General features: G+C 52.4%; 5 protein-coding genes across 5 annotated transcripts; 3 read left to right on the top strand and 2 right to left on the bottom strand.

Moving 5' to 3' along the window:
- Positions 1-141: 141 nt before the first annotated feature.
- AAFC00_006594 (uncharacterized protein) lies at positions 142-1,641 on the top strand (the record flags this gene model as incomplete). The annotated part of the gene is made up of 2 exons (XM_069346571.1): positions 142-727; positions 788-1,641. The coding sequence occupies 2 exons, from the start codon at positions 142-144 to the stop codon at positions 1,639-1,641; spliced, it is 1,440 nt and encodes a 479-aa protein (XP_069199442.1).
- Positions 1,642-3,042: 1,401 nt separating this feature from the next.
- Positions 3,043-4,746, bottom strand: AAFC00_006593 (uncharacterized protein; the record flags this gene model as incomplete). The annotated part of the gene is made up of 6 exons (XM_069346570.1): positions 3,043-3,342; positions 3,400-3,792; positions 3,848-4,269; positions 4,327-4,398; positions 4,453-4,511; positions 4,574-4,746. 6 exons carry the CDS (start codon positions 4,744-4,746, stop codon positions 3,043-3,045), a joined length of 1,419 nt encoding a protein of 472 aa, XP_069199441.1.
- A 930-nt stretch (positions 4,747-5,676) lies between these two features.
- Positions 5,677-6,159, top strand: AAFC00_006592 (uncharacterized protein; the record flags this gene model as incomplete). The annotated part of the gene is made up of 4 exons (XM_069346569.1): positions 5,677-5,696; positions 5,758-5,890; positions 5,955-6,075; positions 6,137-6,159. 4 exons carry the CDS (start codon positions 5,677-5,679, stop codon positions 6,157-6,159), a joined length of 297 nt encoding a protein of 98 aa, XP_069199440.1.
- Positions 6,160-7,834: 1,675 nt separating this feature from the next.
- On the bottom strand, positions 7,835-8,476 carry AAFC00_006591 (uncharacterized protein; the record flags this gene model as incomplete). Its single annotated transcript, XM_069346568.1, has 4 exons — positions 7,835-7,899; positions 7,956-8,159; positions 8,213-8,301; positions 8,421-8,476. 4 exons carry the CDS (start codon positions 8,474-8,476, stop codon positions 7,835-7,837), a joined length of 414 nt encoding a protein of 137 aa, XP_069199439.1.
- A 502-nt stretch (positions 8,477-8,978) lies between these two features.
- On the top strand, positions 8,979-9,584 carry AAFC00_006590 (uncharacterized protein; the record flags this gene model as incomplete). Its single annotated transcript, XM_069346567.1, has 3 exons — positions 8,979-9,147; positions 9,277-9,348; positions 9,406-9,584. 3 exons carry the CDS (start codon positions 8,979-8,981, stop codon positions 9,582-9,584), a joined length of 420 nt encoding a protein of 139 aa, XP_069199438.1.
- Positions 9,585-10,424: the final 840 nt, after the last annotated feature.

The raw sequence follows: 10,424 nt of genomic DNA, 5'->3' as shown, positions 1-10,424 counted from the left end.
ACTTTTTCTTTCATGACCACTTCGCTCATCGCCACTTATCTGAGCGACATCAAGACGGTCCTGGGTATCCCTCTGCTCTCGTCCTCTTCTGCTTCCTCCGTCCTGCCCTTTTCGAGGCTACTGAATCTGCCACAATCGGTCATGAACGGCGGCGAGTTTGTGCGCGCCGGCAGACGCCTGATGCAATATGTGTGGGATCCGCCGCCCAGGAACGAGGATGAAGCTCCCATATGGTGTCTCGGCCAGCGTTACGACTCACATCCGACTGCCATGATTGACAACAACAACAACAACAACGTGACTACCACAAGCACAAGCACCACCGCACACTCGCCTTCGCACAGTGAATCTTCTCGTTCGCACGTCGACTCGAAGCTGTCGACGACCAGCGACGACGATGCAAAACCTGGTCTCTTGGCCTCCGGCGCCGTCGAGGGAGACGAGAGCTTCGAGCGAGTCGAGGCGCCCGACGAAGGAGCCGACAATGGCTGGCCCACCGCTTTCCTCGACGATGTGGAAAGCAAGATATGGCTCACCTACCGACAAGACTTCCATGCAATCCCCACATCAACCGACCCACAGGCCACCGGGTCCATGTCGTTTACTACCAGACTAAAAATGCTTGGGAACAAGGCTGGCTTCACCAGTGACACGGGCTGGGGATGCATGATCAGGAGTGGGCAGAGCCTGCTGGCTAACGCACTTGTCATGGTGAAGCTGGGACGAGGTAGTTCTTTGCGTCTTGTTATCTTTGCTTGTCATCGTTACTGACCTCTACCTCAATCAGACTGGCGAACGGGCCAATCACCAGAGACCGAGGCCAACCTCCTCGCCCTCTTCGCCGACCATCCCGATGCTCCCTTTTCCATCCATCGCTTCGTCGAACACGGTGCCTCGACGTGCGGGAAACATCCGGGTGAATGGTTCGGTCCGTCGGCAACAGCCCGCTGCATCCAAGCACTCACATCACAAACCACTCCCTCCGACCTGCGGGTCTACGTCAGACCAGACGACTCGGACGTCTACGAGGACGCCTTCATGCGCACAGCAAAGGGCACCGAAGGCGTCTTCCACCCAACCTTGATCCTGCTCGGAACTCGTCTGGGCATCGACCGCGTGACCCCCGCATACTGGGCCTCGCTGGCCTCGTCTCTGTCTCTGCCTCAGTCGGTAGGAATCGCCGGCGGCCGCCCCTCGTCATCACATTACTTCATCGGTGTGCAAGGCAGTCGATACTTCTATCTAGACCCGCACTTCACGCGCCCGGGTATGCCTCTGTCGCCGTCAGAAGCAGACATGGCGACCTGCCACACGCGGAGGATACGAGCGCTGCACGTCACACAGATGGATCCCAGCATGTTGCTCGGCTTCCTCATCCGCGACGAGGCAGACTGGAAGAGCTGGAGAGAGGCCATCACCACCCGCCTCGCGCCTGTTGTCCAAGGCGGCAAGAGCAGTTGCGTCGTTCACGTTCACGACACCGAGCCCAGCTACGACACTCTGTCGTCTTCGTCGTCTTCATCTGGCATGGGGAGTACATCGGCTGAAAGGGGCGAGAGGGCCGAGGCCGTCGATGAGGTACAGAGCTGCGACGAGGGCATGGAGAGCGCCGACGACGATGGAGATACGGTTGTTTGTTGATGGGAATAGGAAGCAATAGTGGGAGACAGACGGAGTGACGGTTGTTTTATGAAATCCTCGAACACGTTTGAAACCTCGGAACCCCCACGAGATGACGAAACGAAATGAATTGGTTGATGCCACGAGATGGGAGTATTGGGGGGGGGGGGCGATGTTTACAAACATGGAAGCGGGAGTTTTTCTTTTGCTTCTTTTTTCCTCTTTCCTCTTTTGTTTCGCGATACAGGGACAGTACCAGTACCACTATGAAGAAGAGATTACAGAGACAGTACCAATACCACTGTGAAGAAGAGAGAATAGCAATATCACCAAGGAGAAGAATCAGGGAATGGATACAACGACAACCATCGGCATATTATCGTTTGTTCTTTTCTTCTTTGTGTTATGACTGGACATATAATGCATTAATTATTGAAGTGGAAGGGAGGGGACGAGTAATAATGATCATAATCACATAATCACACCTCCAATTGTTTAGCTCTATATTGTTACTGTTGAAGAATGTGCAGCGCAGAAAATGATGGGTACCTGGTAAGAGGCGAGGAACATGTTTATAAGGTATGTACTGTGCTTTATGTTGTCACTTGATAGGTTAACCAACTGATGCATTATAACATCCATAAGGGTTATGGTATAGCTGAACAAGTAGATACACACACACACACACACACTACATATAACACACTACATATAACAACAAACGACCATGTCAAGGAGGTGGATAAACGAACAAAACGATAGATGAAGGGAGATATGGATAGATGAACGAACGGACAGTGTCGCCCTCCAGCCCCGGGACTTTTGGTGGGATTCGAAGCGTCGCCCGCCTCCTTCTCAGCCTCCCTCCCTTGCAGCCTCCGTTCGCCAGCCTCGCGTCTCTGTAGTAATGTATAGCACTTGCGCTCCTTACTCAATCACTCTGCTATTCAACCTACCTTTGTCTCAATCGAATAATCAAGTGATAAATACTGTATGTACTCATCTTGCTCAGTTCAACGATTAGTGTATTCGCCGTATACTGTACTGTGCCATTATGCTAATACACGGTAGTTATCAGCACGATTGGTCAGCGGGAAGATACTATGTCGAGTGCACTTGTCTCGAACTATATATGGCGTTGCTTGTGTTTCTTCTTTTTGTTCTCTCAATTGATTGTACATTTGATTATCTTATCGAAAAAGAAGAAATAGGGTGAAAAGGACAAGTAAAACCAAGGACGTTCGTTCTTTCTCCACTGCTGTTGCTGCTGCTTCTCGTTTCTTTTCTTTTCCCATCAGGATATATGTATACGTTCTTCTGCTACGACCCTTTCCTCATCATCCATCTTCTTCTTCTTCCTCTTCTTCCTTCTCTCGAACCTCATCTCATCCCCATCTCAATCGATACACTGCTTTGAAACATCTAGGCGAGCAACATCTTCCTGGGGTCCTCGATAAACTCCTTGACTCTGACAAGGAATGTCACGGCTTCCCTTCCGTCGAGCAGACGGTGGTCATAGGTAAGCGCGAGGTACATCATGGGTCTGATCTCGACCTTGCCGTTGATGGCGACGGGCTTCTCCTTGATGGCGTGGAGACCGAGAACGGCGGTCTGAGGCAGGTTGATGATGGGGGTTCCCATGAGGGAGCCGAAGACGCCACCGTTGGAGATGGTGAAGGTACCGCCGGCCATGTCCTCGATGGTGAGCTTGTTGTCACGGGCCTGTATTTCCATTAGTATTGACGTCTATAGAAAGAGACAAAAGAAAAGAATAATCACCTTCTTGCCGAGAGCGGCAATCTCGGCCTCAATGCCAATCATGTCGAGGCTCTCTGCGTTCCTCACAACAGGAGTGACGAGACCCTTCTCGGTGGCCACGGCGACGGAAATGTCGACGTAGTCCTTGTAGACAATGGTGTCACCGCCCTGGGGACCCTCGATGGAGGCGTTGACGGCGGGGAGCTCCTTGATGGCAAGGCAAGATGCGCGAGAGAAGGCAGACATGAAACCGAGCTTGACGCCGGTCTTCTTGAGGATCTCGTCCTTGTACTGCTTGCGCATGTCCATGAGGGCGGACATGTCGACCTCCTGGAAGGTGGTCAGGGAGGCGGCGGTGTTCTGGGACTGCTTGAGGCGCTCGGCGATACGGAGGCGCATGCGGTTCATCTTGACCTGTGGAGGCAGGTATTAGTAGCTGAAAACAGGTGGAGGGGGCAACAAAACGTACGCGACGCTCCTCACGGCTGCCAAAGGGAGAGTCCTGGGCAGGCTTCTTAGTGTCCTTGGGCTCGGGCTTCTTCTCCTTCTTAGGCTCAGGCTTGGGAGGCGCAGGCTTCGACTCCTCCTTCTTGGGCTCGGGCTTCTTCTCTGCGGCCTCCTTCTCCTTGCCGCCCTCGGGCTGCGAAGAAGTCTTCTGGTCGTCGGAAGCGGGGGCCTTGGGCTCTTGGCTGGCCTCCTCCTTGCCAGCAGACGAGGCGGGAGCACCACCGGGCTCCATCTTGACGAGGTCCTGGCCGACAGTGACGGTGTCCTCCTCGTTGCAGAGGAACTCCTTGATGGTTCCGGCCTCGGGGGCATTGACGGCGACATCGATCTTGTCGGTCTCAATGGTGGCAATCTCCTCGTCCTGCTCGACGTAGTCGCCGACCTCTGCGGTTTAGATTAGAAAGGCGAGGGGATTTGTTTCTGATTGGAGACACAACGCACGTTTTGAGAATTGCTTCAATGTTCCCTCTGTGATGGACTCTGCCATCTCCGGCACCTTGACGATCTTCTCGGCTAGGATCGGATGTCAGCGAACAGCGATTGCAGACATCAAGCACTCGAGCTCACCATATGTTCTCGTTTGCTGGAGGTTGATGGGAGATGCGCGGAGGAGGTGTGCGGGTTTTCTTGCGGCAGATGTAAGCAAAAGAGAGCGCAGGCGCAAAGGAAGAGTCGTAGACAAGATTACCGAGGTTGTGACGAGAGAAGAGAAGAAGAGCGAGACACAGAGGAGGTGGAGAGAGCTCTGAGGGCATTGGGTGACCTCGAGACAGATCTCGAGGCGGAGCGGAGCATGTTGGAGGTCACTGGGCGCATGGAGCCAGGAGTCGCCAGACGGCGGAGACATTGAGAGCTCGACATGACTGGGACGAGGATCTTGCAGGAGAAAAACAGAGAGCAAAGAGACAGGGGAGATGTAGACAAAAAGCCCTGACAGAGAAGAGGGGACGCGGAGAGAGGAACAAGTTATAGCAAGAGAACAACGAGAACAACGGAGAGCGACTTTGATGGTCAGCAGCACTCGAGCACTTCCGAAGGTGTTTTTGAGGAGAAGAAGGACCTTGGCTGGTTCTCGACAATGCCAAGACAAACCTACGTCAAACCTGCCTGCTCGGTACCTGCTCAGTAGCTGCAGTACGGTACAGCATCTCTGCTAATCCTACTGATTCTCTTGATTCCACTAACCGGTGGCAGCCCATACTTGAGCCGTCCACTGCAGCGTCTGGCTATGCTGGCAGAGTCGCCGGACCGACACGACCCGAATGATCCCGTTCTTCGTGTTCGTACCTGCCTAGATCATCTTACAGTACGCGGAGGTCATCAGCGGCAGTGGGTCTGTGCTCAGTTTTGCTGCATGTACTGTGAAATGCACCTGCAGTGCTCAGTACAACCCTGACATGTGGAAGTCAGGGCAGGAGCAATGCAAGTCTTGGCACCCCAGGTCGAACCTCGAACCTCGAACCTCGAACCTCGAACCTCGAACCTCGAACCTCACGAAGTCCAGCAGAAGCAGAAGCAGAAGCAGAAGCAGAAGCAGCAGCAGCAGCAGCAGCAGCAGCCAATTGGACCGCGTCTGATTGTACTACACCCATCCCACCACCTCTATACAGCACACAGCCCTCTGTACCACAGGCCGGGCTACTGGATTCCCACAGAGAGGCCGAGCGTCGCCTCATCATCACAGCAACCCCACCGAGAGCGCACCCTCTCTTCGTCAGCTCGTCGTCGCGGCTAGCACCGCACACCTGCCTTCCGACTGCTCCCATTACTTCTACCACGACTACCGCCATCATGCCCAACACCACCGTCCTGTCAGACACGCCCACTCTCTACAGCGCTAGCAATGCAATTGACTGACTGACTGCGCTACAGCCGTCTCTACCGCCGCTCGTTGAAGCTCTCTCTCGACTGGGCCGTCCACCGATACCTCTGGCGCGGCCAGGCCCTCTACATCCGCTCTCTCTTCGAGGCCAACCGACACGTCTCGGAGCCCAGACAGCGAAAAGTACACAGACAAGAAAAGAAAAGGACACTAGGAAGCGCATAAAATGCTGACACTTTCGACGCAGATGCTCATCGAACAGACCGAAGAGCTCCTCTCCAAGTGGAAACACCCCGACCCTTACAGACCACCAACCGCTCCCGGCGGCAGCAAATACGAGCGCAACCTGCCCGCACCCATCCTCGACCGTACGTTTCTTCTCCTCTCTCCCGCCAGAGACGCATACTGATCGTTTTTTCTTTATCGCAGCTCCCCCACACATGGTCCTCTAAGCCTGGGTAGATCGCCCGAGCCAAGAGGAAGGAAGGAGAAAGTCGGCGGAGAGAAAGCAGGAATCGTGTTTTGTTGGCTGTTAGTTCCCTTGTGCATTGAATATACATAGGTCCTCGAAACCCAAACTAAGAAATGGGAAAGTCCATCTACATGTCTGTATGCTTTTTGACACTCGTCGTGTATACCACCCAAGCAAAGAAGGCGACTAATGAACAATGGTCTCTCGTTGTCACAACACATTGAGCCCCTCTCTCCACGATCCTTCTTTCGTGTCTCTGTCTCCTCGTGAGCGCTTTTCTTCGGGTTGTCTTTCTCCTTGCTCTCAAGAACGAACATCCTTCGAAGACCGTCGAGAGCATGCGGTAACAAGTGAGAAAGAAAGAAAGCAAAGCAAAGGAGAAAAGAAGACGACCTATTCCTACTGCAACCGCACGCCGAATCCACATACTTGTGTAAGGTATCCATCCACGTTTCTACCTGTCTGCACACCTCTCTGTCCATCGATCCGCATGCCCATCTACGCCTGGCACTTCATTAAACCCAACCTCATCAACTCACCTTAGTCAAACTGTACCAAGTGGTTGAGTGAGGCCGATAGAACGAATTGTCTACCTGCCGTTGTGTTACTGTAGTCAGATATACATATACTGCAATGACTCGTACTACTCGACGTGCATCTTCTTTCTCTCTCTCTCTCTCTCTCTCTATTCCCCTATACCTATTCCCTATTCCCAGACTCTCGACATCACCAAAACCAGCTAATTAGCCCATCTATGCTCTCACCATCATCTACCCAGTCCTGTATACCCCACAGAACAAACCGCAATATTATCCGCAGTGTCGAATCCGCCTGCTGGCTGATGCTGATGCTGATGCTGATGCTGATGCTGATTCTGTTGTCTTTTCTCGGAGCTGGCGTTGCTAGCAGCCTTTGCGGATATATTCGGATTTGTGTACTGTATCTTCTCTTTTCTTTCCATGTCGAATGTCCCTTGCTCGCTTGATCCATCGAGCGCTCGCTGATTGGCTGTAGTACATCTGGCGCTTCTTACACAGGTTACGTGGTACTGTACCTGGTTATGTATCGTGCCGGTTCGTTCTTCTTTTGGGGGGATAAGTTATCCGCGTATTTTGTTCGTGCTGTGAGTGAATTCGATGCGAGCAGTCGCCCGAGAGGGAGCAACGACTGGAGAGAGCTGTAGCAGAAAAGAAAAAGGAAAAGATCATCGGTTTGGAAGAGTTGCTTGCATTCGAGGTATCAAAAGCAGTAGTCATTTCAGCAGGCTGTTCTTTTTCTCTCTTCTCCCCCTGTCCGTGGCCCAACCCCGATCCTCCGCATGCCACAGACAACAAAGTATAAAAGTGTACAAGCCTTTCGTTCTTTGCACCCCTCTTTCGCCAGCTCCTGGCACCGATTCGATCCTCAATCCCCTTTGGGAGAGTAACGACAGGCCCGCCGGTCGGAAAGAGACGTACTGTAGTGTGATTGCAACCCCCATGGAAAGAAAGGAAAAAAAAAGGTCGAATAAACAGAATGTCGCAATAGTAAAAAGTGAAAAAAAGTGAAAAAGGCATTCCCATGTTGTTGTCCCAATGAACCCCCATTATCGTGTCAAAGCCCCAGCCGCGCGCCTATAAACCCAGAGAAATGAAATCGTCTTGTTCTCAGACAATCTACAATTCTTGGCTTGGTCCACCCTTCTTGGGTGCGCTGGTGGCGGTCTTCTTGGGAAGAAGGTCTGGAAAATCAAGATCAGTATTTTGGATATAGGAAAGGAACGGAAACGAAGCTTACTCTGGTGAATGTTGGGGAGGACACCACCCTGTGCGATGGTGACGTGGCCAAGAAGCTTGTTCAGCTCCTCATCGTTGCGGATGGCGAGCTGGAGATGGCGAGGGATGATACGGGTCTTCTTGTTGTCACGAGCGGCGTTACCGGCCAACTCGAGGATTTCGGCTGCGAGGTACTCAAGCACTGCGGCGAGGTAGACAGGGGCACCTGATCAAGCCATTAGCAAAGGAGATTTTGAATCCAAAAACAGAATGACTCACCAGCACCGACACGCTGAGCGTAGTTGCCCTTGCGGAGGAGACGGTGGACACGCCCGACAGGGAATGCGAGACCGGCCTTGGAAGAACGGCTAAAGGAAACAAAAGTCAGTACACCAAAACTAGATGAAAACGCGTCCGATTTGGGTCAAAAAGCGCGTCATAAGAAGCGCAAATGAAGGTCCAAATCGAACAGACAACTGTCACTAACCTCTGAGCAGAGGACTTGGCACCAGAGGCCTTGCCGCCAGACTTTCCACCAGTCATTTTGATAGAGTTGAGTGAGTTGGGGTTGTTTTGGAGAAGAAAGTGATCTGAAGCTGAAAGCTACGTTGCGAGAGGCTGCGGGTGAAGAATGTGGGCGCTGGGAGTGATTGAAAGATGAAAGAAGAAGTGTCGTCGTCGATGGTCGGGGGCGTCGCGGAGGTTAAGTAGTCGGAGCGCGTTGACGTCTGTCCCGCCGGATCACAGCTCCCTCGCTTAAGCAAACGCGGTTGATCTTGCTGTTGTGCTGGGACGCCGAAAACGGCTTAGCGGCGAATTCGCGCGTCACGAATCAAGCGAACAGCGGGATCATTCTGGCGGCAACGCGCCAGTATAAGAGGTCTCGCCATCCCCATCGGCGACGTCCAGCTTCTCCTTCCTTCATTCATCCTCAATAGCTATCGTCAACACATTTCAACCTTTCGTCTAGTCAACCCAACTCAACTCTCCAACCTCATCCAAACTCGAATCTCCGATTCTCATATCCCAACCCAAATCTTTCGAAATGGCACCCAAGGCAGCTCAGAAGACCCCCACCACTGCCGGCAAGGCTCCCGCTGGCAAGGCTCCTGCTGAGAAGAAGGAGGCTGGCAAGAAGACCGCCGCTCCCTCTGGTGACAAGAAGAAGCGCACCAAGACCAGAAAGGAGACTTACTCTTCTTACATCTACAAGGGTAAGCTGATCCGAATCATGCCTTGTCTCTTGATCTATTTCGATTACCTCATTCATTTGAGGTTGATCTGAGTCATCGCATCTCGTACATCATAACAAGTCGCGTATACTGACGCGTTTTTTCCCTTAGTCCTCAAGCAGGTCCACCCTGACACCGGTATCTCCAACCGTGCCATGTCCATCCTGAACTCTTTCGTCAACGGTAAGTCGCATCTGAGATTCGTGTCTTTAGGTTTCATCTTCTGATTCCCATTTTCAGACATCTTCGAGCGCGTCGCAACCGAGGCCTCCAAGCTCGCTGCCTACAACAAGAAGTCCACCATCTCTTCCCGTGAGATCCAGACCTCCGTCCGCCTCATCCTCCCCGGTGAGCTTGCAAAGCACGCCGTCTCTGAGGGAACCAAGGCCGTCACCAAGTACTCTTCATCCACCAAATAGAGTGATCGCGCTCTTGTTTGGCAAGAATGTGGTCACGGCTTTTCTTTCTCTGATACCACTTTCCACCTTTTTTTCCTCTCAGCCTATACAGTTGGGCTGTGCGATTTCGCGGCGGCGAACATCCAGGGTGGGAACAACAATGGGCAGGTGTTCAAGCGGGGTTTTCAATCAATAATGCGGTCATGGGTTGGGAATTGTTTCTGTTTATTCGAGCTTTTTTTTTATATGCTGTTGACTGGCCAAAGGGCGAACTTTTTATTATGACGACGAGAGAAGATGGGCGACTGGAAAGAAAAATCAGTTGTACATTAGGGGCCAGCATCAAACACATTTTCCAATGACTTTTTGGAATATGAGTATCGTCAATGAATGATATTTATCTCCAGCACTTTTTCCTCCTTTTTTCTTCTATCTCATCTACACGTTCTGAACATATTGACCACACAGAATGAATCACTTTTACTACGACTCTCGATATCTGATGTCACCAGAAACACGAAACTACCAACCGAACGAACTAACACGCGCGCGAATTTCTCGACTGACACGATACCACCAAATCACGAAACAGACGCGCCAGTCCGAAAACAGCAACGACGCCAGAATGCAAAGCAGAGAAGGGGGGGGTGCAGCTTCGCACTCGAACGAGAGAAACGAGCGCCCCGCCGACTCGACTCGCGTGTTCAAGCAAACGCGCGCATTGATTCCGCCTCGCCCGGCGTCGCCAAGTCAACCTGCTCGAGACGCGTGCGGGCGCGCGACCGTCTCTCTATCTCGGTTTCTTCGTAGAGATGGAAACCCACGGGGCTGGACGATGAAAAAGCGATAGATACAGAGGCG

The sequence above is a fragment of the Neodothiora populina genome (genome assembly GCF_041146345.1).
Source record: "Neodothiora populina strain CPC 39397 chromosome Unknown canker_contig_8, whole genome shotgun sequence".
Taxonomy (NCBI): Eukaryota; Fungi; Ascomycota; class Dothideomycetes; order Dothideales; family Dothioraceae; genus Neodothiora; species Neodothiora populina.
Note: the sequence above shows the minus strand (reverse complement) of the source record. Positions and strands in the feature narration are given on the sequence as shown.